The sequence below is a fragment of the Chironomus tepperi genome, unplaced genomic scaffold (genome assembly GCF_022539635.2).
Source record: "Chironomus tepperi strain 1889 unplaced genomic scaffold, CSIRO-AGI_Ctep_v1 contig_479, whole genome shotgun sequence".
In the NCBI taxonomy this organism is placed as follows: domain Eukaryota; kingdom Metazoa; phylum Arthropoda; class Insecta; order Diptera; family Chironomidae; genus Chironomus; species Chironomus tepperi.
In genome coordinates, this window is record NW_027226601.1 from 1,527,612 (window position 1) to 1,554,638 (window position 27,027).

Here is a 27,027-nt window from a genome sequence, read left to right on the forward strand (position 1 = left end):
ATCGTCATCATTTAGATAACATGTTATTAACATAAAATTTATTCAAAAAAGTGCGGTAAATTAGATATCGTAGAAAATAAATCCTTTTATTTAACAGAAAATGACATAATGACAGAGCATAATAACCATTCTATGCAATGTTGCTTTTGGAGCATCAATACATCTTTTTCCTTGTGTATGGATGGACCGTGTTGCTTCTTTCGCATCCTTTTGAAGTGTGTGAGTATGGATTCTGAAGCCGTCAACGAAAAACGGAAAAACAGCTGTTAACGGCCGTTTTTCAGAAACTCTACTTAGTACTCAAGTTTCTTAAAATACTTCCAATAATTTACTAAGTGCTCAACACTCAAGTAATGGAATTTCGATTGAGTATCAATCCCCTTTTTTGGTTCAAAATACTATAGATAGGATAAAGCATCGAATGTGTCTAGAAATCTCTCAAATAGATCACGACCAAACAAACTATAAATCCTTTACTTACTCCACCTCCATTCAATTTATAAAATACATAAAAAACTACTTCAAAATGAAAATACTATGAGATGAATGGATGCTGTTTATGAATATCTTAATAAAAGGTTTAAATGGATATAACCATATACATACCTTAAACATACTCTCAACTTTTGCTTTGATTTGACTTTCCTCTTTACATCCTTCCGAGATTTTTCCCATTAATTCATAAACCGATGTCATCACCTCAGTCATTTCCTCTTTCGATATATATCCATCACCATTGACGTCATAAAGTTGAAAAGTCCATTCTAGTTTCTCATTGAGGCTGCCACGTGAGAGGGTTGACAAATTAATAACAAATTCCTAGATTTAAATAATTTATTTGGACATTAATTATTAATGAAGTCATAAATTGTTATTTCCATTTTCACTTGCATAATCTCACATATTCATGTCATAGATAAAACAGATATATGAGGATATGCCGTAAAATGGTGCATTAATATGCGATAAATAGTCACACATTATCTACAAATTGTATCATTATTACCTCAAAGCTCACGCTTCCATTTGAGTCCCTATCTATTGAATTGAATACATAATGTGCATATTGTGCTGTACTAGCTGCAATGAGACAGAAAATAAGAGAACTTTATCATGATATGCTTTAAATTCTATTAAATTATTTCATTTTATTCTTCCTTCTTTCATTTTCGATGCATTGCGGCATCGTTCTTTTTAATTTCATACAAAAATATCAAAAGTTTCTTGTGCTTCTTTTTTTATCTGCATAGATGCGGGACAATGAGTTGAAAGTGCTGCGAATTATCATGAGACAATTTTTGAGAAAGTTTCTCCTGCTATGACTGCTAATTGAATTTACGATTGTGATTGAATGGGAATTTTTTAAATTGAATTTTTGATCAAGCAGATGTTCAATGACTGTTTCTACATATTGTATTAATAACCCGTGAGGCAATGAAGTTTATAATTGAAAAAGGTGTTGTTGTCTGAGTAGCACGCTATGGGATACTTAATTGCTGACTATCAAGTAGTTTGAAAAGTTCTGTGAAAACATCAAAATAGTAAAGTTATAGTTACTATATGGCTCAGAGGCATCGTAGCCAGGGGAGCATTATTGGGACAAAAATCCCACACTACTTTCTTGAGGTAGTTTCTATTTGGTTATTCAACTGTAATGACATGAGAATAGTGCAAATCTTTGTCATGTTTACGATACCGTATCCCGAATAGATCAATTTGGGCTATCCGATTGAATCCAGCACCTAGTCAGAATCTAGTCAGGATCGGATTTTGGATTGATTATCCAATTTGTGCTTTTCGGGTATGAAAATAATTGTGGGAATCAAACCCTGTTGTCTAACCCTGTTGTCTGTTGTCTAACCATTCGACCATAGAGTCCTTATTCTCGCACTGGCACATTCACCTTTAATTGGCTCGATACCTCAGATTTCACTTTGCTCGGACACTACAGCCATATTGCAACTTTTTAAGTATTACAAAAATTCACATTTTTGATTTATGGTATGCAAAGTAGTCTAGGTTCACAAAGGTTATCCGAATTCTCTTCCTGCATACTCAATTTTGAAAATTGCATTCTGCGGTATGCTACATTCTATGCCTCTGAAATTATTCACATGTTTATGATTGTGCTACAAAATTGTCATGTTTTGCCAATAAACACCTGTTTTTGGATTAGAATCGAGACAGAAATTTTATTTTTGTGAATCTATATACCTAACAAATTGTTGGCATGTAGATTATTAGCTATGTTTGTAGGTAATCCAGCAATGTCCTAAAATTGAATAATAATAAGGTATGTATCCCTTGCTTATAGTGCCAATAATATGAAAAATCTACCAGCATTAAAAATCCACACCAAAAACTTTTTCATTCACAATATTTTTAATTATTTAATCCACAAAGACTACATATGCTTTGTCAATTACTCAATCCCTTTCCAAATTATACATGCCATCAAACTTTTATGAAACATTGCACTGGATCAAAGGATGAACAAATAGAAATTTTGTGGTAAACATGACCTTTAAAGTGCTTCTAAAAAAAATTTGCTTATGCTACGTCTCTTTTAAATCTCGTGTCCTGATTTTTTTTTATTTCCCTCTAGTGGCTAGAGCAAGTTTTTATTTCAATTTTTTTTTCTGTTGTGTTTCATTAAATAAAAACAACATGTGAACATAAAATTCATTCCTTTGTTATTACGGAAAACAATTTTAACATTTTTTTTTTTGCTGTTCCTTCTCATGGGTGGATGAGTATTAAAAAAGTTTATTTCTCTCATTTCTCTTTTATCTGGATGTCCTACTGCACCAACAAAATATACAAAAAAGGACAGTCAGGATAGGAATCAGAGGGGGGTCACTAGAGGGGGGCCTTTCGATTAGGGATAAGCCTCGACCACATCGATGACAAAATTATCCATAATTTTCATGTAATTTTCTTAATCTTGATTTCGAACGGAAACTGTAGGCTTGCATATCCTACATTTCAGATATTGAGGAGTCGATTTCTCCGATGGTGGTACTGTACGCATCTTAATAGCTCATTGAGAGAATCTGATGAAAGAGATATTATGGCATGGGTAATTGACAGACGGTAGTCAGCGATAGAACTAGCTCTAGGAGACGTCTAAGGGAGTTCATGTGGTAGACCGAAAAACTCCTAGAAGGTAGCTGTCGATAGAGGCAGCATTGCATTTTGTATTGGCAATTGACAGGCGGATGCCGGCGATAGAACCAGTTTTAGGCCCCATCTGAGGGAGGCCATGGATTACAGTTGATCTGTTCGGCCAGCGAAATAAGAAGGAAGATACTTTAAGCTACAGGCACACCAGTGAAACGGTACCACTTTACCTAGCCTGGTGTACCACAGTATGATTCCCGGTGTTCCAATGTGCCATACCGTAATATGCTGTACCGTACCGAACCACTACTCACCGGAGAAATCGACCCCAGACTTGTGGCTATTCCTAGAAAAAATCTACAATTTCCACAACATTGTCCATCCAAAATCTCCTTACTACCCCTCTGAATCACAACATTCAACATTCAAGTTTATAAATTTACACTACATACTTATATGAATCAGAAAAAAAGATGGGAAAGTTTATCATCCTATTTATTTCTTTTATGTGCTGTACATTCACTATAATGATAATATCAGAGAGAGAGAGAAATACAGAAGATCAACAGCAAAGAAAATAAATTAAAAAATTCTTTCGTATATAAAGTCTAACATATCGTATATCACATTGTGGATGCCTTTGACTTTCCGTTAAGCACTTTACTCATAATGTGCCTTTTGATAATCATAGAATTGGAAATTATTTCCTTTTGTCTATTTTTACGCCTAAGTTATTTCTTATTTTATATGCCACTATGTGAAATTTCTCTTTTATTTAGGCATTCATAGCATGGAATATTAACATGAGGAATATAGGAGAATGATGGGTCGTACGCTTATGTCGTTTAACATTATAATGACTCTGGATCCTTCATTCCCCTCTTACTGTAAACTGTTGCAAAATTCCCGATTCCCTCTCCCTCTCTATGCCTTAGAAAGATGACGTAATTAATGAATGACCCCTAAAAGAACCTACGGAAGTCTAAAAGCTTTTTCCACCGTTACGTAATTTCTGAATTCTCCCTAACGACACAAAAGAAGAAGACAAACTAGTGAAAGTGATGTCATTAAGATTGTTTTTGTGATTATGGCACAGATTTGGGGGTGTGATGGATGTTTTAATTGAATTCTCGCGGGTATTATAGCTTTATGACCTATTTGTGCTTGGTATATTATTAGATGGATGATGAATAAGCTTAAAGGTTTTTGCAAAGCTTGATGTCGACTTGGATTTTATTTGGACATGTGATTTGATATACGTTGAGTTTATAAAGCTTTCCATAGCAGGCATAGACCATGCTTTCGATAGCTTGCTTATTTTAAATATACTAGATGAGCATGCTCGAAAGTATCTAATTCAGCTTACTCTGTTATTTGCCTGCTGGATATTGGATATTCGACTTTGTAAGAGAATGCTAGACAGATTGAAGAGGAACTTGCAGCTGCACATCTTGAGCTGTCCAACAATTTCGCTAGGAAGTTGCAGCGGTAATGGGAGATCTCCTCTGAGGCATGAGGAGTCATCTGATGTCACCGTGACGAAGAAAATTGAAATTTGCTGCAATATGCCACTTGAACATTGAATTTAATTAATATTTCTTGAATCCAGCATCAACTTGACTGGCAATTGTTGAATCAAATGCTGCGACAATACATCTAGCATAAGATTCACGTTATAATCACGCCAAATTCATCAAAAACCCACGATCATCTCAAGATGACATCTGAATCGTTGTCAAAATGACATTCAAAAATCCATACATAAAAATAAATCTGTCAGCTTCAATCTCTTTAAATGCCTTTCTAAAAAAAATATTGACTCTTAACATTAATAAATTCCGCCAATCCACTCAGCCGCCTAAAGTGGATAATAAATTCCATTTTTGTTCGAACAATAATACGCAATAAATAAATCTGATGAAAAATGGAAATTTCTAGTCTGGATGTTTCATGCTTCTGCTCTAATATTAATGTTCTATCCTAACATTTAAGTCAAATTTTTCTATTTATTAAAGCTATTTATCTACCTTAAGTATTTATCTCAGAGAAGTTTTTATTTCATTTTCATTGGATATACAATATTTGATGAGGATTATACCTTTTATTTTCAAATAAATCATTCGCATGAAAGATGTACAACAAGTCAATAAGAAGCATTCATGACTAACGAAGAATAATATTTATGAAAATGAGAATTGGAATTGATTTATTTTTTTTTATGGGATGGGGGGATGGAAGTTTTGTGGTGGAATAAAATTAAGATTTGTCCTTTACAGATAGCATGGATATTTCTTGTTCGTTGTGTATTCTATAGCAGATCGGAGTGCACAAAAATACGTTATGACCCGTTATGACAAGTCAATGGCAAGTTAATGTCCAGTTGATGTCAAGTTAATGCCAAGTTAATGCCAAGTTCTAACATAACTTTGTCCACTTGACGTCCTAGAAAAAGTTTGGACTTTAAAGTCAGTCTTGTGCCTATATAAAGACATTGTTTGTAACATATTTTCAACCTTTTGAAGGAAATCAATGGGTGGGACAACTCTGGTCTGCATAAATAATCATACCTATAGCCATTTTAATTAAAGCAATCGTGTCGAAACTGTGGGCCTTGACACATTGGTGATTCATAAAGGATTCTTTAAGTGTACCATGCTAAATTTTTTTGAGTATCATACTTCAAGATACACCTGGTTTAAAACATCACAAGACTAAAGGCCCCCTTAATTAATGAACGGCATAAGTGAATATATCCTATGTTCAGTGGACTAAAGGAACGTTTGGAAACTATCCTTAAGCGGCAAAAAGAACGCTTTTAGGTATCGCAGTGGTATTTTTGTACCACGAAGACAACCTTTCAGTCTATTAGGGTATGAACCGCATAGACGGGTTTATAAGTTTATTAGGGATTTAAATTTTGAATCATGATTTCGTTTTTAAATATTTTAGTGGGTGACGGAGGTCTAAAATGGCTATTCTTTGTTGAAATCTAAATGTTGCCGCCACGGCGACGACTCGGTCGTATACTTAAAGCCAAGTGGCTGACACTTGGCGAAAACAACCAAATTTGCCAAGTGGCAGCCACTTGCCTTTAAGTATACGACCGAGTCGTCGCCGTGGTGGCAACATTTCAATATGTGCCGATCGGGCACAGATCAACTGTCCATGGCTTCCCTAACATTTCCTAAGAGTATTTAATGTCCTAGCTAGAATCAAAAATTTGTTTCAGGCTTATTGACCTAATAATATTAGGGGTCCGAAAATTACCGGTAATCGGGATTTGACGGTAACGGATATTTACCGGTAATTACCGGTGATTACCGGTAATATCCGTATATTCCGACTATAAATGTCCGAATATTTAGGGTAAAATTTAGGCGAAAAAATGTGACCAAATATTACATTTGACTTTGAAAATTATATATCTTGGAATTGACAAGTTTAAAAATTCTTTTGGAAATATCCTCAATATATGTTAGTTTAAAACACTTTCAAACAAATTTTAACAAAACTGCAGAGTCAACTAAAAGTTTTAAAAAATTAAAAATGTCTAAAAATAACTTTTTTACCCTTAAAAAAAACTAAACTGCGGTCTTAATATATGAATTTTTAAAAATTCGTTAAAAATCTGTTACCGCTGGATAATCCATAGAAATGAACGGTAACGGTAATGGATATTACCGGTAATTACCGGTAACGGACGGTACGGATATCCGTCATTCGGACCCCTACCTAATATGTTCTATTATGGCAAAGGCTAAAAGCAACACAGACTGTTCCGTCCTTATGACCTTTCTATTACACTACAATTTCAATAGATTTATAACAAAAAATTCATCATACAAACCTCCAAATGGAAAAAATTGCGAATAAATTTCTTTAAAAGTCTCCTCCTTTATAAATCCAGTTGGACATGATGCTTTAAATGAACGATACATTCGCTTTATCTCGTCCTCGGAAAATTTAGTAGCCTTACTGAGGCCCGACAATGATTCAGGATAATAGCGTACTGGCAGTATTAAATCTTCTTCCTCGCAACCTTCTGTAAATACAAAAAAAGGGGAGGTTTAAAAAAATAGAAACTGTAAATAACGGTTGTGGATATAAAAACAGAGGAATGAAAGAAACAAAAGGATGAGCTGATGATAAAGATTAAATTATGTATTCATGTGAAGCCAGCACAAATTTTTGTATGAACAAGAAATAAAATTCCCCCACGACATTTTTTTTTCAGCTTTTTTGAAGCATTCATTAAAATAATTATTTTGAAACACACAGCATGGTGCTTGATGACTTGATGGTGCTTTATATGTTGATGATATGAAGCTACACTCTTCTTTTGTTTAGTTTTTTTATGCGGTTTCATAATTTTTTAGTGGATTTTATTTTTTGTAAGGACGAAAGTTTTTTTTGTTGTTGTTGTGACTGGTTGGCTTTGTGACTGAGGAACTTGATTGTAATTGGGTTAAGTAGCTTTTTGAGTTACAGCTGGTTACAATGTTGAATATTTTAATTGCATACTGTATAGTTCGTAATTTTAGCTTTTTTACATTCTTAAAAAGCGTCTGACTTTCTCAGATGTAACTAAGTTACTTCTCAGTTACTTCCACTGCCTTTCACGAATGACCCCCATCTTACTATTCTACTAGGTTGCTTCTATGGAATTTAACAAAATATTAACGTTCATCCAAAATCGGAGGCCTGTAGCCTCGGATGAACATTATGATACAGTCGAACATTGAAGGCCTGTGCAACTAAAATACAGGAAATTCATCATACCCACAGTTTATGGCTGGCCCTTTATAGTTGATGGCAAACAACATGCAACTTAAAGTTGCAGCACTCCATACAAACAAAAGGATTCAAAAGGATTCAATGTGCCGCGGTACATAGGTTGACCAACACTGATTAATACAGTCTCAAAAATCTAAAAGTTAGGGTAATTGAGCTTTAGACTTTGCGTAGTTTCTAATGACTTACACATTTAACCTTGTGTGGCTCGGAGTATGTCACTCAGCTCCATATCCCATCTACTTTAAAATAAATTGGAAGTCATTCACAAACAATCTTCAATTAAAATGCTCCCAAACTGCATCTACAATCACAAAATTGACTCAAAAATCCAAAAATTCTGACCGGTTCAAATGCGATCTTTGTCCACTAGGGGTGTAACCAAAAAGATGTTAAGGAAGGGTATTTGAAATTTATTTGTATGAGTTGCAATATTTTAGGGGGTTTTGGGAATATCGTCTCAAAAACCCCCAAAAAAATGAAGAATTTAACCCCTTAACCATCGCCTCCTAAATAAGCCCCTTACGTCCATTCCAAAATTATTTCCTCCACCAACAAATTTCATCAACACTCATTCACATCATTCAAGGACTTTTGTGCGTCGTCGTAAAGTTCTGATTATCGGTAAAATGAGTAGAGGCTTAAAAAGGTCACATTGATGTCATGAGACTTGGAGATTTAAAACTTTTATAAGACACATAATTCATGTATTGTTCTCGAACTCGAATGTGCGTTTTATAATCTCGGATTTTAATGGGTTAACGTGTGCTTTATATGATTGTGTGCCTCATTCGAGTTTGAAACTTTTGTATTTACGGCAACTGAGATAATTGACAGAAGTGAAATAGACTGCTTGAAAATTCATCAAAAACTCGTGCTGATGATGAATATTTTCATAAAAGATTAAAGCTTCTCTGAGCTATTTTTAGCTCAGCAAGCTTTAAAAGCATTAACAACTGAATGATAAAATTATGAGAATACGAATGGTTGAGCACTTTAAATTATGAAAATGATATTAAATTATCTTGGGCATTGAGACATGAAAAATAATTTTTCTCATTATGTTTTGCAGCTGATTTTTTGAGCTATACTTTTTTCCTTCGTTCTAATGAACTTTATCGCTTATTTCAAGAAGTAAAAATTATTACAAAATTCAGCTCGGAGCTATTTGTTTGAAAGTTTTGACAACTGTTGTGATAATTGGTTCTTTATCAGAGTATTTGGAAGAATTACTCAAATAGAATATTATTTTGAGCAATTTACAGCAAATTGAGAGATTAGATATGATAATTATCACTAATTGTGGAACTGGCAATGATGATTTGATATTAAACAGTATCTTACTCGAGCATGACAATTTGCAATTTAGCTGAGATTTGAATTTAGCTAGGAGCTGATTATACCACGGAGTTCAAAGTTCTTGTGAACTCTATGAGCCTTAGCTTAAAATCGACTCGGATTTTGTATGGAAAAGTTGACTTCGAGTTTGCTATGTGTTTGGATTTTAAAGTTGTTTTAAAGCTTAAAATGTTCCGAATGACACAAATGAAGCTTCGATGAAGTTGCCAAATAGAGGCGGGTTCCAATTTATGTTCGTAATAGACAAGTAATAGATCTTTGACGTAGCGTTAAAAGCTCTCTGGGTAAGTTATGTCCATTGGTGTCGCAAACAGAGTTGCAATCTGTGACAGGTCAAAATAAACAGTCCATCTGTCACAGGTCGTTGACAGGCAGACAGATTTGGCTGTGACAGGCCTGACCTATCGCAGGTCTCGCCTGTCACATTTACTTGTGACAGGTACTTGTCATCGCAACTCTGGTCGCAAATTTAGCGACATTGTCCAATCCGGAAAGCACATGATGTAGAAATGGCCGAAAATTCGACATGGGGCGATTTGACTGCAGCCTGAGCACGGATTTATTCGAATCTGATCTGAGATTAAGTTGGTCTCTTGCCGAATTTTCGGCCATTTTTACTCCTTGTGCTTTTTAGATAATCTAAACCTTATTATGTAATTTTCGGCATCTCAGAGTCATTTAGACAATATATTGGAATTGACAACATCAAGCAACTATTGCTTTTAAGAACATCTTAATGACCTCTATCGTACGGGCTTTTTAAATTCGAAGTAAAATCTCTTAAAAATTCTTTTTTTGGTTCCACAACCTTTCATAATATTAATCTGCTGTTTATCTCCCAACCAACTTTTCAAACAAATCGTCGACATTCTTCCAATTTTCCCATAAGATAAATTCAAGATCCTTACATCATGTTTATATTTATCCTTACAAACAACAATGTATCAACTCTATCCTGTCATGCATATAAAGTTTTCTTTTAGAAAATCCCACTCAGAATTCAGAAAGTACCAGCAGCAGCTATCTTATTGTTAGTCAGATAAGAGGTAAAATTTACTGGGGGAAATCCATCACTATTTGACAGGAGTTTGTTAGGATGAAGAAAACATCATAACAAGGAATATTATTCAGTGAAGAATGCAAAATAACAAGGTTAAAAATTAAAGAAGCTTGCCTTAAGGTGTCAGAAATGAAAAAAACTTTTTTGAATGAAATATGTCAAGACTAGATGATGCTTTATGCTGAACTTTAAAAATATTTTTTTATGCATTTTCAGCTGCATTAATTCTCACAATTGCATACAATTTCCGGACACCGCAAGTGATATTTCAACGTTCATATTCAATTAGTGTATATGAAAAACAATTATTTTTATTGAGCAAGTTGGGAATGAAATTTAATTCCTTCAGGCATTTATTGTTATTTGATGATAAATTCATTGAAATACAATAAGTTGAAATATTGCATCCCGGGCGACACAAGGAGCACATTTCAAGGTACATGAAGTTTAAAGTTCATGTGAACTCCCCAAGGATTCTGGTTCATTTGGATAATTTTGATGTTAAAGGTGGGAATTAAGGGAGAAGAAGGAAGGGTTTCCTTTATGTATGGGAGAGGTTAACAAATTTGTATGGAAGAATTTCTTCCAAAAAGTGGGTTTTGACCTTGAGCCATGACTAAGTGGAGCATGGAGCATGGAGCAAAGAGGAAGCAGTATAGAGTAAGGAGCAAAGAACTAGAAGCAGCAAGGAGCAAGAAGGATGAAGCAAGAAACAAGGAGCATGGAGCATGAAGTATGTAGCAAGGAGCAATGATCAACGAGCTAGGAGCAAGAAGCAAGAACAAGGAGAAAGAAGCAAGGAGCAAGGAGCGAGGAGCACAAGGAGCAAGATAAAAGTAGTAAGGAGTATGGAGTAAGAAACAAGAAGCAAGGAACAAGGAGCAAGAAGCAAGAACAAGGAGCAAGGAACAAGGAGCACGTAGCACGGAGCATGGAGAAAGTAGCAAGTAGCAAGGAGTACAAGGATCACAAGGATCACAAGGAGCACAAGGAGCACAAGGAGCACAAGGAGCAAGGAGCAAGAAGCATGGAGCAAGGAGCAAGGAGCAAGGAGCAAGGAGCAAGGAGCAAGGAACAAAGAGCAAGAACAAGGAGTAAAGATCAAGAAGCAAGAAGCAAGTCGCAAGAAGGAAGTAGTAAGGAGCAAGAAGCAAGGAGCAGAGTTGTTAGATAGGTGCCTGTGGGTAGGTGCCTAGCTGTATCATGGTAGCTTTTGACTTTCTCTAGGCATTACCTATGGAAAGGCAAACAAATTTGCCTACTTGTAGGCTTACCTAGCCAAAGGCAAAATTTAGACAAAGGCACTGTCTAGCCAAAGGCAATAGTTTTTGCCTTTGCCTAGGCACGGCCTATAATAAGCTATGCCTAGAAACAAGGTAGCCATGAGAAAAAGCACCTACTCAAATCTAGCAAGGCATAGCCATGCCTATTATAGGCCGTGCTACAAGGAGCGCTAGACAGTGCCTTTGTCTAGATTTTGCCTTTGGCTAGGTAAGCCTACAAGTAGGCAAATTTGTTTGCCTTTCCATAGGCAATGCCTGTGATAGATTTTTGCCTTTTATAGCAAATCGATAGGTGACAACTCTGGCAAGGAGCAAGAAGCAAGGAGCAAGTAGCAAGAAGCAAGAAGCAAGAAGCAAGAAGCAAGAACAAGGAACAAGGAACAAGGAACAAGGAGCAAGAAACAAGGAACAAGGAGCACGAAGAATGGAGCAAGAAGCACAATGAGCACAAGGAGCAAGGAGCAAGAAGCAAGGAGCAAGTAGTAAGGAACAAGGAGCTTCATTCAGTCAATATTTTTATTTCAGATCCAGAATTTCATATTAATTTTCAAATTTTAATGTTGAAGAATACAAATGCAAACCCCTGCAAACTCCTGCCATGACATATGATAGCAAAATACACAAAAGATCATGAAATTGACAGAAAAGAAAATGGAATTTTAATGTTTATTCTCATTCATTTTTTACGTTTATTTTAGTTTCTTCTTGCATAAAACTTTTGCATTAACATTTATCATCTCCTTTTCCATCCTTAGCTTCTTTGTACTTTATTTTGAAAATAACTTTATTCACGATATAAAATATATGAAGGAACGAATATAAATTGTATTGTATGTAAAAAAAAGGAACGCGAAAATTCACATTGCAAATAAATTTTCATTCCAATGCAGGCACGTGCACGTGCTTTCAGTTTAAATCATCCTTATAAGCTTACACGACTTACTAGCTTTATGCTACTTTATATTCGCGAATCTAAACGAAATATTGCTGCATTTTAAAAGTGATCTGAGGGAAGTTTATGAAAATTTTAATATATAGTTCATTATTAACGGAGTTAGTTCCTTGCATTCATTCTAGGGTTTCTGAAAAACCGCGTTTTTTCAAAACCGCAGTTTTGCGGTTTTCCAAAATTTCAAAAACCGCGGTTTTGCGGTTTTTTGCGGTTTTAAATTTTCATACAAATGTATGAAATTTTTGAAAAAATTTAAATTTGGAGTTTTATGCATAATAATTTAGATTCAATTTCAAATTGATTGATAAAATAGTCTAAAAAATTATTTGTTAAAAAACTTTTGAAAATAAAGTTGTTCTTATCAGTTTGTAAGATTTTAGTCCTGTTTTTCAAGTTAATCGAAAATTTAAATTTATTTTTGAAAAATTATCTTCTCAAATTTCAATTTTGTGGATTTAAATGAATTTTTTTCATACAAAGTTCTAAAACTGCGGTTTTTTCTTTCAAAACCGCGGTTTTTTAAAAACCGCATTTTGGGGTCAAAAAGTGCGGTTTTGCGGTTTTCGGAAAACCGCTTTCAGAAACCCTAATTCATTCCAGGATGCACACGAATATTTTTTTTTTACAAATTTCATTCAATGAAAAAAATTTAAATTTATTATAAAAAAGAGCAAAGAAATATTCAGCATAAATATTTTAACTTTTAATGTGTGTACAGTAAATATATGGATATGAAAATTTTAATGAAATCTATGTGGATAATATCCGATGTGAGCGCATTTTTTGATCCATTCAGGATGTATGTATATAGAACATATTTGAATAGTAATGTGTACATAAGGAAATTATGATGATTTTAAAATTTATTTTGAATTTAATTGAGAGTTATAGTAATTTCAATCAGTATTTTATGCTGCATAGAAATGACGAAGTTCTACATAAACTTGCTTCATAGTATCAGACGACAGAATGGTGAAATTCTTATCAGAACCAAATTCAATGAAATTTGGCATCATGTCAAACACACGTCAAACCAGCACATTTCTATGTTGTGTGCTTCTTGAGTAGAGATATGACGATAAACTTCAACTATGAGATTTTACCCCTTACTTACTTACTTCGCTGGTCGTACCATTCAGTTGTGATCCATGACCTCCCACATGAGTCGCCTGAAGCTGACTCTATCGCTGGCTTCCACTTGCCAATTTCCGATACCAAGCGCAAATCTATCGACAGTTTCCTTACAAGAGTTCTTTGGTCCTCCACGAGCTCTTTTATCGTCCAGAAAGTCAGCTTTGAAGACCTTAATTAATGGAGTTTAAACAGGTCTTGTAATAACATTTCAACCCATCGCAGTCTGTGCAGATTTTACCTCTTGACAAGTAAATCAGAAATAATTAGGGATCAGCCATGAACCCTAAGCCAATATTCTTTGCATTTTAGATGCGCAGACCTGCAATATTCGGAATTTTGGACGAACCCTAGAAGTAACTGATTTGACTTAGATTTGTTCTAATCTAAGTCCTCTAAATGAGTTGCAGAAGACACATGGCATATAAATGGTCTAAAATCAGGACCCACTCTGATTTGAGACTGGCTTTCATCTAAGATAATCTGGATCCAGAATCACGCTGAACTGAGCCTGTATTTTCGGCGCTCTAAATAACCTCTAAATTTCCCAATGACAACATTCCTGTCCAGATTCAAACAATTTTTTGTGGACCTTTCATATTACATTATAATCAGGATTATAAGAATTCCATAAAAAAGACAACATGAAATCATTATCAAGACTACCTTAGCATCAAAAACTCGTTTAAAATTTTGGGTCTGATTATTTGCATTATCCTCATTTTCATTTATTTCTTTATAAAAAATTATATCATATCCTTACCGAAAAAAAAGTTAGCAATGGAGAAGATGATTTTAATGAGTTTGAATATGATAATATTTAGTAACATTAACAATATTTATATCCATTATCCTCCCTCCCTTCCCATCCTTTATTATCTTCTTTTCTACCACAGCAATTGTTTAAAAACTTTTCGCTTCTTTTTCTCTCTTTCCATAAATTTTCTCTCTTTTCTTTGTTTTTAATTATACAAGTTATCATTTTGTCGATGCCTTCACTATTTGCATGGCACAAGCTTGATAAATCTGAAAAATGTGGAAATTTTTTGTGAGGAAAAACAAAGTTTTTTAAATATCGAATATAAGATAAAATTTATTGGAATATTTAAAGTTCGTCAGCTCTTTAAGCAGTTATGAATGTGTAGAGGCTCTTGTCGGAATGCTTTTTTTCTTTTTGGAATTTTATTAAATGGATGTAGTAAATGGCTTCTTAGAGTGTTATGAATATACATAAGAATTTCACACTCAATATAAGTAAAGTGGGGATTTATTTTGTGTGATGCTTTGAGGCTATTGCTTTTTAGGGTTTCTTTGGAGTCTCGGTTTTCAAGAGTGAGTTCGAGAGCGATACCGACATCGATACTGAGACCAAGTCCGATACAGAGAATAAGATCGAGACTACATGGTATAGACTGCGTAGTCTTGATTTCAGTATTGAGAATTCTTATTGTAATCATGTTGCAGAGGAGCATGACAGTCGTACACAGCAAATACAGAGTTACAGTCGACTTTTCTCAGACTTCTTCTCTTGCCTTAGAAATAATTGAGCATATTTTTGAATTTAAACTACCTCGAATAGAACAAGCTGGTTAATGGATCAAAAATTAGACACGAGGCCAGTGTGACTCTGGCATCTGGACCCGAATTTTCAGTCGATTACCCGTTTTGTGCTATTTTGGACTAACTGTACCCTAGGCCATTGTTAAGCATACTTGGACATTAAGCTGATACCATGCCAACACTATGATTCAGCTTATGAAACGTGCCATGATGCATTCATATTGAATTATTATGCCAATTTTTAAATATTCACAAATCCTACAGCATGCTCAAAATTAAACTACATTATACACTTTTTTCCATCCTTAAGCTTATCCATCATTTCCAAGAACTAACATTTAGGATTATTATGAATAAAAAATTGATAATAAAAACCAATGACTCGATATAAACCACAATCAATATTTATGTGAACATAAAAAAATAATAAGCAATTTGGATCTATTTCTGAGAAGCTGTTGAGCGTCAGTATTTCATTTAAAGCCCAAAAGGGTTGAAAAGCAATAAACAGTAACAGGTGATTTTAATGACTTTCATTTAAATCAATAAATTATATTTAAAATAACGTGCAGCATGTGCCTGTAGGCTGTGTTTATTTTTATGATGCCACGTGAATGCTTACTTGTTGTTTTAAATTAATTAAATTTCATAAATATTTATTATTTGTTGAAAATTATAGTTGATATCTAGCGTGTGAGTGTAATCAAGCAATAACTGATTTAAGTGAAATTTAGGACATAGGCAGTGTTACTTGTCATAGCATTGGCGGGACCTAGGTTATTGATGGGTCACGAGACAGAGATCAAGATTTCTTCGGTCTCCGGTTTTGGTCCCGGCCTCAATAATCGGTCGTTGCCCAGATTTTGGAAGAAGCTCCTTTGTTATACTTCATGTTCTCAAAGTTCTGTATTTCGTTGGACTAGAGAAAGTTGTCAGAAACTTGAAGTGCAGCAAAGCGAAATCGGCTAGATACCTCACATATCTGTACTTATATTTCCCTAGATCCACAAATAATTATCCTTAAAACACCGAGAATAAGAATCCTTTGAATCCCCTAAAAATATGACAAAAGAATAAAAAAAAACTTTATGGAATACAAGAGTGTTCCATTTAAAAGCTTTAAACGAAAATGTGAAACTTTCAAAGTATGACAGAAGCAAGACAATGAGTTAAAACTGAGAGAAACTTTTGCCAGAGAACTGTGGCATTTATCTACAGAATCTATTTATTTTATAAAAGCATGTCAAAGCTCTCAAATTTTATTATAGATAAATAATTCTATTTTGCTGTATGCTTATACATCATGTGATACTTGTGAACATTTTATTAATAAAATAAAGTGAAATTACGTGTAAATCCACTTCAGATTGAATTTGCATAGTACGCATAGTGCGACATAATAGTAATTTACGTCATCTAGCTAGTTTGGGGTCGTTCACTTATTACGTAATGCTTTTAGAGCTTAAGGGGGAGGGGGATGGTTTGATTTGAGGTGTCAAACAATGAGTTAATGGTACAGATTGGGGCAGAAGTCGGAACCGATTCATTTTTAGTCGGCTAAAGTCGACTATATCCGACTAAGGTCGACTTGGATCTCTAAGATTGGGTAATGTACAAAAAGTCGATTGTTGGTATTACGGAATAAATGAACGACCCCCAATATTATTTGTAATAACTTCATACTTTATGCCAACATTTTAACCAAAAAAAAAAAATCACAAACTCATGTAGGGAGCAATTAATATCCAAATTATTCATAAACCAACAAACCGTTAATTTGACAAATTTTAATAAATTTTTATTCTCATTCAAAATTTATTACTAGTAATTTTATTATATTTATCGCTTAATCAATCTGCAATGACTTAGCACAAATAATTTTTAGTTAACAAGAAACAGTTTTTTAGTGTGTTGACTTGTGCACGTGGCGAATGTAAATTAATGGCGATGAAGTTCAAAGTCATTGTATTTTCTCATACTTCCTTTTTTACCCACTCGACATCCTTTTTAATATTCGTGAAAGATTCGAAGCATAAATTTATTTTCGGGAGGGTTTTTTGGTAAGTTCAAAGGTCACACAGTCATTTGAAGCTGTTGTTATTTTAGTGCTTTAGGAAACTTTTGTGCATAAATAAGTGGACGTTGTATCGTGTGGTAACGAGAAAGAGCTTTAAGAATATGTTATTAGCAGCGTTGTTAATTGTGAATCATTGAGTATGGAAACTGTGGACGGTGATAAATTTAATATAGACGTTGACTTTAGAGTTATTTAGGCTTGTGCAAATTGCTTGACTGACCTTTAATTTTGAATGACATATATGGCAAGCTCTAAGCTGTAATTGAATTTAATAAAGAAGATATTTCTGAAATTTAAGGACTGATAAAATTGATTTTGTCTAGGCTGGAATGGAAATTTCCCTTAATGGAAAATTCTTCAAAAAAATCCTTTCAATATTCAATAAATTATTTCGATATCATGGCTGCTGCAATTGACCAAAGCTGAAAGCACAGCTGAATAATTATTAAATCAGTGGTTTATGTCTCCGAACAAACGAAAGCAGCAGCATATAACATCGAACCTTGAGTTCGGTTGACCGCAAAGACAGACTTTTAACTCTTCCATGATTTAATAGAATAAGCTGTATTGTTAATATTCGATCTCATTATTGTTCCATTTCTCATTGGCTATAAGCTGTTCTCGACTAATCATTAATTTAGCAGTAATTTGATTTGCAGGTGTAAATTAAAGAATTTTGTCTATAAAAAGGGGGTTGACCCCAAACCCCACCTATTTCATCCTGGGTTTACCCTTGCTAGTATGCCTATTTGGAACCTTTGTGGAGATTCATGGAATGAAGCAGTTGTCAGAGACATTTTTGCATTTGGTATTGGAAATTGGCAAGCAGTGCTAATGGTAGGGCAGCATTTGAAAGTGGCCATAGATCACAATTTATTACTAAGGACTAAGAAGTTAGCAGAAGAAGTAAGTAGAGATGTTCGGGTATTTTACCAGACTACATATTAGCTAGTAGATTTGAACAAATTACTAGATTACCAATTTGGTAATAATTTCATAGCCACATCATGTAAAAAATAACTCAATTTTCACTGCAGCTGCTTAAATATCTTCCCAACACTTGACACATATTTCAAGCATCTTAAGTGGCAAATTATGCAGCACAGTGTATACTCAACTCAAATGTTAAAGCCACAACCACGAAGGAAAAGAAAAAAAAAGAGAAAATGCTGTTCGTGTAAAAATTCCCATAAAATGACTCGAAGGAAGTTGCCACAATGAGATGCCAAAGAAAAACATTCATCATGTCTTTAATTGTTAGTGCACATAAAGGTCTACATTTTTACGACATACATAATTATTATGAGTAAATGACAAAAAAAGGAACTTTATTATATGAAAAGCTTAAGTTTATTTGGAAGCTTTTATGCCTTCATTTTCTTTATTTTGTGCTCATATTCAGGCATTATATGCAATAAAATAAAACGATATAATTACATTTTAATATTTTAGCAGTGGAATTTTAATGAATGGAACTTTCCTTTTCATTATTTATATCCCATCTTGTTTCACATAAACGCAATCTGCGGCATAGATAAAAAGATATAAAGGAAAAGTTCCATGAAAATGCGAATAATGAAATTTAATTTAATTTAAATAGCAAAAAAGAAGGCAGGAAAGAGAATTTCTATAGACGATGTAGACGCGTGGCAAATGAATTGAAAATGATTTTGCCTTGAAGAAATTTCCATAATTTGTATACGCAAAGGCACGCAATTAAATGCCTTCTATCAAAATAAAAACAAAAGGTTTTGGTACCTTCGGAATTGACTAAGCATGTTTTATGGTTGACCGGAGCTTTTTTACCATACTGACAAATTTTATATTCTTTAACACTTTCACAATTTAAGTTTCATGTCCATTGTGCTTTATATGAGTCATAAATTTACGGTATACCATCATTTGTTCAACCAACAATCGTCCAGTGGTTATACATCCCACATATGCTTAATTTATTATTGCAAACTTTAATTAATTAAACATTTTTTAATGTGTCTGATTAAGTAATCCCATTATTTTCACATAATTTAATTTGGGAAAATAATTGGGTGATTATAATTGTGAGGATGTGGGGATGTGTAGGTGTTAATTTTTATTACAATAGTGATGCGGGAATGGATTTGGAAAATTCAAAAAGTTGCTTTAAAATTGGAAATTATTTAAAAAAGTGCAAAAAAGTCGACAGCACGTAGCGTTCCAAAGTGGTCATAGATCTAAGTACTTACTACGCTCGACATTGCTTAACTGCGGTGATCGGACGAGAACAGTGTTTTCAACGTGATAATAGAATCGTTGACGAAGGATGTTGTGGTTTGTTCTTCACTTCATTAATTTAGCATTAATTGAATGCGCCTATATTTGCAATTATCATCGATTACTCTTATACTTGCTCATAATCTTCCTTTATATAATTCAAAAATTAATCACGAATAATTTAATAGCTGTCTAATTTTATTGCATTTTAATTGGCCATAGATCAAATATCAAGGTAAGAAGTTAGCAGAAGTAAGTAGAGATTTCGGGTATTTACCAGACTACATATTAGCTAGTAGATTTGAACAAATTACTAGATTACCAATTTGGTAATAATTTCATAGCCACATCATGTAAAAAATAACTCAATTTTCACTGCAGCTGCTTAAATATCTTCCCAACACTTGACACATATTTCAAGCATCTTAAGTGGCAAATTATGCAGCACAGTGTATACTCAACTCAAATGTTAAAGCCACAACCACGAAGGAAAAGAAAAAAAAAGAGAAAATGCTGTTCGTGTAAAAATTCCCATAAAATGACTCGAAGGAAGTTGCCACAATGAGATGCCAAAGAAAAACATTCATCATGTCTTTAATTGTTAGTGCACATAAAGGTCTATATTTTTACGACATACATAATTATTATGAGTGAATGACAAAAAAAGGAAACTTTATTATATGAAAAGCTTAAGTTTATTTGGAAGCTTTTATGCCTTCATTTTCTTTATTTTGTGCTCATATTCAGGCATTATATGCAATAAAATAAAACGATATAATTACATTTTAATATTTTAGCAGTGGAATTTTAATGAATGGAACTTTCCTTTTCATTATTTATATCCCATCTTGTTTCACATAAACGCAATCTGCGGCATAGATAAAAAGATATAAAGGAAAAGTTCCATGAAAATGCGAATAATGAAATTTAATTTAATTTAAATAGCAAAAAAGAAGGCAGGAAAGAGAATTTCTATAGACGATGTAGACGCGTGGCAAATGAATTGAAAATGATTTTGCCTTGAAGAAATTTCCATAATTTGTATACGCAAAGGCACGCAATTAAATGCCTTCTATCAAAATAAAAACAAAAGGTTTTGGTACCTTCGGATTGACTAAGCATGTTTTATGGTTGACCGGAGCTTTTTCAACATACTGACAAATTTTATATTCTTTAACACTTTCACAATTTAAGTTTCATGTCCATTGTGCTTTATATGAGTCATAAATTTACGGTATACCATCATTTGTTCAACCAACAATCGTCCAGTGGTTATACATCCCACATATGCTTAATTTATTATTGCAAACTTTAATTAATTAAACATTTTCAATGTGAATTAAGTAATCCCATTATTTTCACATAATTTAATTTGGGAAAATAATTGGGTGATTATAATTGTGAAGATGTGGGGATATGTAGGTGTTAATTTTCATTACAATAGTGATGCGGGAATGGATTTAAATTCAAAAGTTGCTTTAAAATTGGAAATTATTTAAAAAAGTGCAAAAAAGTCGACAGCACGTAGCGTTCCCAAGCGGACACCCATTTAAGTCTCGATATTGCTTAACTTCGGTGATCGGACGAGAACTGGTGTTCTCATCGTGATATGGTTGTTGACGAAAGATGTTGTGGTTAGTTCCACTTCTTAAATCATTTCTTATTCTTGACATTTACCTAATAATGAATTGAATGCGCCTATATTTGCAATTATCATCGATTACTCTTATACTTGCTCATAATCTTCCTTTATATAATTCAAAAATTAATCACGAATAATTTAATAGCTGTCTAATTTTTTTATTTTAATTACATTTAAATATCAAGGTAAAATTTGATTTGCATGCAGTAAATTTAGATCCAATTTTCAAGTCATATAGATATCAAATCACTTAATTACTTTCAGTAAAATTTTTATTACCATGTTAAGCAATTTCACATTGTGAATCATAAAGTCATCGTCAAATTTTCTACGGCATCTAAAATCATGCCTGAATAGTAAAAACAAATGTTTTTTATTTGAATTATTTACGCTAACTGCCTTACATTTATCTAATATAAAGTGGCTTACTACACGAAATTGGCATAATAAAATGGAATAAGAGAGACATGTGGATTTTTCCTACTCATTCTTATTTCAATTTTACGCTGATTATTCTTTGATCCGAGCAATTTCATTCGTACGCATATAAAGCTTCAAGAAGAAGAAAAATTTTTTTTTTTTTTTTTTGAGAAAAGTACAGGTAATCTTTCGTACTCAAGTTGAATGTAAATTTATATCTTTGAAAAAAGAAATATTGTAGCATGCCAAACAGTAAAGAAGGCATGAAAAAAAATTCTAAAAAATTTCCAGTAAATAAATGCTTTCAACCTTAAATTATGCACGTCGATGTGTGTGTAAGGAACTGAATAAGGATGTAGTCAGGAGTGTTGTAGTGGATTAGAAGGATTTTAGGGCATTTGATTCTTAAAATAGCACAGATTTGAAGATAGTTGATCCAAATGTAGGTAATGATTCAAAGTATTGAATATAATTTCCTTAGTTTGTTGGAATGAGACCTGTTGAAGCTCTTATTTTGAGTCTGACTTTTAAAAATTCAAAAGTATTAAAGCTGCTTGCCAAAATGCTAATTGAATGCAACTGTTGATATTTACAGCATTGCACTTGATACTTATAATCGAGCGACACTGAATTTCTATTCAAAAACCAAGTATATCCTTGAGAGAACATATTATTCATTGTCTACTTGTTGGTCTAGTTCTAAGGACGACTGATGTTATCTAGATGCGGAAATCGTCTCTAAAAATATACTGCAATGTGCTTTGCTTTGTGTGGATCTTTGTCATATCGACACAACACTCTATGTAATAGATTTTGAGATCGGTCTCTGATAGGAATCGAACCCATGTATTTTGAAAAGAGTAAAAAAATTGAACAGTCTGAAACATTCGATTTCCGGGCCCTTACTGACGTACTTGCAGATTTGCCTATATATGAATCGGTACCCCAGATCGCACTCTTTTCAGACATCACATAAATATACTTAATTACTTAACTACTTCGCTGGCCGTACAGATCAAGTGTGATCCATGACCTCCCTCAGTCGGTTCCTTAAGCTGGTTCTATCGTTATCTACAGCTTGCCAATTACCAAATAAACATACAACCAATAAAATACCTACAAACCTACATTTAACATCCCAAAATACACCCCTGACAAGCAAGAAATAAATATAAAAAGATTCATGTCTTACCAGATGCTTGACAAAAATGTGACAGGATTTTGTCAGCTCTTCCATATTTAGTAACACCATGAGATTGACTAAAAATATTTCACAACACAAAGCGACATGAAAATCGATAAAAAAAATATCACAAGAGTTACCAAAATATACAGCAGAGATTTTTTTAAGCCACAGAAAAAGAAGAAAAAATTTCTGTTAGGTATGAGGGAGAGTAAACCGTTGTGAGAAATATGACGTGCGACGTTAATAAGTTATATTGATGCCTAACCATTTTTTGGATGAATTATTAATTTATTTCCATCAAAAATTTCCTTTCTTATGTAAATCATAAAATGGTTCTTTTTGTTTTGGATTTGCGGGGGGGAAAAAGTAGCAATTTTCCGAATTATTTATTACGGACATACATTAGATCAAGCACACACAGACATTACATGCTTAGTAAGTTTATGATGATGTAAATGCTATGTAATATGTGAATTGTCGTAAATTGTTTCGTTTTTTAGTGGAAGTTAGGTTATTGAGGGCTCTGGAGTGACGGACTATATTGGAATATACACAGCTATTCTCTTGTCAGTCAGGATTGTGCATAAATTTTCAAGGCAATCGTGCGATTTTTGAAAAATTGAAGAATATATTGGAAATTGGCAAGCGGTAGCCAGCAATAGAGCCAGCTTTAGGAACCGACTGAGGGAGGCCATGGATCATACTTGATATGTACGGCCAGCGAAGTAAGTAAGGAAAGAATATAAATCACAGCTGCAATAAACATAGTGAGTCGGAGTGGCTCGGTGGCTAAATGATTTAGTATTTCGATACCTATTTATTGCCATATCACCGGCTATGCTGATCATGTGTTCGAAATTTGAATGGAAGAATTTTTAACGTATCCTTTTTCGAATCATATGTGGTTGGAAACGTGGCTTACAGCTTTTCTTTGTAAGCTACAGGCAGTTATTTTGTCAAAGGAGTAGATCTGATTCGATTTTAAACTGTAAGGCTACTGAGAGCATTGCTCTGACGCGCAATTACTCGTTGAACAATCATTACCTCCGAAACGCTTTAGCGCAGCTCTTCAGAGAAAGTGTCCTAAGTGGGATGGAAACACAAACTTGTTTACCGCCCTTGGTTGGAATTTACAAGAAGAAAGGCACTTTTTTGAGAGCACAAATTCAAAAAAGCAGCATGGCGTAGAATAGTAATGTAAAAATGTCAATTAAATGTCAGAACAGAGAATTTGAGTACAAGGTTTATGAAATGGCCAGCAATAGGGTTATATAGAAAGGTTCTAATAATAATCTAGATTCTTAGTCGGAGCATGGTCCCAATAAGGAAGTAAGTGGTATATAAACTCTACAGTTCTGAAATAGCATTATGCTAAGCTCCCCCAACCCATCCATATCAACTGACTTTATTTCTATATAATACAAATTACGTCAAAAATATAAACATTTTCAAGATTTATGTTACATTCTTTTTTACGCTATGTATTCGAATAGAAATTTGCGTGCGTTCATGCAATATTGGGTAGTCAATCAAATGTATATACAGCAATTGTTTTAATTCAACTCAAGTTTTGTTGATATGATTGAATTACTTGCCATATACCATAAAATTGAAAACTAATTTAGCGATAAATTGTTCTTCTTAAATGCTCTTTCATATTCAATCAAATTCATATCATAAAAGCTTTTTTCCCGCTCATTTTATTTCCATTTCTTCTCCCTTCTTTTTGCCTTTTTCTTCTTCCATTATGCTCCTCTCATCTCCTCACATTCTTTCGTCTCATTCATTTATTTAAGATATAATTGAAAACTCATTTAGGATTCAATAAATCTCCATTACATTAATGGTATTCTCATTCCATCTCATCATCTCAATTGGCTGTTACTGGCTCTTTACTCTCGTCATCCATACCATAATGCCCCTACTCATAGTAAAAAAAAGCTATTATAAAGGGAAATTTTTTTTTGGTTGGTTTTCAAGTAACAATAATGTATAATGGAATATGGCAATTAATTAACGATTTTTTTCATGCTATTGCTTAGTAAAAGCACTTAAATGATATATTATGGTTTTTGGTGTAAAGTTGACGGTTATGACCTAATAATTTTATGTCTGGTTGTTACATTATTTTTAGATAAAATGCTGTGGTACTTTAAATAATTAAAGGAATTAAGGACGTGAATATTTGTGGTGATTTAAAGGGAATGCTGGATATGTTGACTTGGCTATTGAATGTTGTCGCTGTTCAATTTAATCATATTGATATTTGTAGAAGATTTACACATCCTTGACCGAGTCAAATATGTTTAGAGAGTTCTGCTTACTCATGTCTTCAACAGTAGAGTTTTTAGTCTATAGATTGAATTGTGCTTAGTCCGAGACACGTACATTCTAATAAACTGAATTCAATTCCAAACACTCACTTTCCCGAGCTACATAATGCAACGAATTACACTTTAGCCGTAAAAATGGATCAAATTCAGCCGTCTTCGAGACTACAGAGCAACATTGCGTTTTATTGCTAATACATCGACTCAGCGATGTCTCCAGTGAGCATGCCGTGCTGTTTGGATTGTTCTACAATGTAATGTCGTGAGCTTTGTGCGAATCATTGTCATATCGAAAGCACTCTATATAATGATTGAGAGATCAGTGGGAATCAAACACACGTACTCACAAAAATGTGATACAGATATGCGGTATGTTGCTTAAACAGTCGGCGAAACAAGCCTTATTCTTGCACTGGCAGTTTTGCATATAAAAGACTAGACATCTTAGATTCCACTCTGCTCAGACATCAAACACAACAAGATAAAACCAAAAACTCATCTAAATTAATAATCAATTTTCAAGTCATTAAATTTTAATCAGTATTGAATATTAATGAGTGTAAAATATCAAATTTCAATACAAACTCGAAGTCATTTACATTAACCAACACTTATCAATAAACTTTTCCAATGCACATATTTGATTTCATGTCTTCAAAAAGTCATTGAATTGCAAAATCAACTTGCACATCCTTACACCAAAGTAATCATAAACAGAAATCGATAGCACTTTAGGAGTCTTTAAACATTTAATGACTCTAAATTGAAATCATGTCTAACACAAAATATTATTAAACAGACTGAATAAATGAGTAAAATTTAAATTTCAGGACATGTAATGCAAATGCACATTATGGTCTCTAATGATGTGTTTTGTGGATGTGGATAGTACATAAAGTCCAAAAGGATGTGATATTTGAGTGAAGGATGAAAATTTAATTAACTTTTAGTTATTTTGGTGCTGTTTACTGAATTGGTAGAAGGTTTAAGAGGATGTATGGATTCAGACGTTCCCAAAGGTCGGCTATGGACTCAAGTAACTAAAGGCATGACAAAACATTGGAATAATAATCTTGAATAGTACAAATCGGTTAATCGATCAAAAACTTCATCAAGAGCTGTTGTTACTGTGACTTCATGCTGGATTCTTCTTAATTTTGCACCATACCAGAGTCAGGCTTGTCTAGTGTGGGATTTCAGTCGATTAATCGACTTGTGCTACTCAGGCAGTTTCAAATTCTCAAAAACCTCTGTAAAATTGCAACTTTTCAAGAAAATTCTACCCTTAATTCACAGCAAGCCTCACATCCACCCTTCAACCCCTTAAATTATTCATTTTTATTACTATCGACTCCTACAACACCAAAAAAAAAGCCTCAATTTCCATCAAAAGAATATTTTTATTCCTACTACAAAATTCATAAATCAATGCATAAGACAAGAATGCGTTAGCATCATCAGAACCAAACAAAAAAAAAATCCATATAATTTTAGCACATAAATTTTTTATTGCAATCTACTAAAATATTTACAGACACACTGATCTCCTCTGCATTCAGTTATGGCACTTTAGTTCCACAATATTTTTATTATTTTTATGGCATTGCTCTTTTTTTAGACTCTCGAATTCTGTCCATGAAGTATAATTTGTTGTGTCAACAAAACATTGTCTGATGTCTGTCAAATGGAACTGACTTTTTAGATTCGATTTTAATGACATTTACAGCAACCCGAGCAACACAATGCGGAGAATCACCTAAAAATGGGACGGAATCAGCCGTCGCAGTGCCATCTGGACAATTTACAGTACTGTACCTTCCATACAATAAAGAAAGTACAGTAATGTACAGTTTTGGAGTAACT

The 27,027-nt window shown here is 33.6% G+C and overlaps 1 protein-coding gene across 2 annotated transcripts in view; it reads right to left on the reverse strand.

The window, feature by feature from the left end:
* The window catches only part of LOC139099640 (Kv channel-interacting protein 4-like), a 69,412-nt gene that overhangs the window by 16,824 nt on the left and 25,561 nt on the right, over positions 1-27,027 (reverse strand). For both annotated transcript variants that reach the window (XM_070652160.1, XM_070652158.1), the window contains exons 3-5: positions 6,968-7,162; positions 1,007-1,080; positions 607-819 (exon numbers count right to left, since the gene is read on the reverse strand). In XM_070652160.1, coding sequence (XP_070508261.1) covers positions 607-819; positions 1,007-1,080; positions 6,968-7,162 — 482 coding nt within the window. The remainder of the gene's footprint in view (positions 1-606; positions 820-1,006; positions 1,081-6,967; positions 7,163-27,027) is intronic.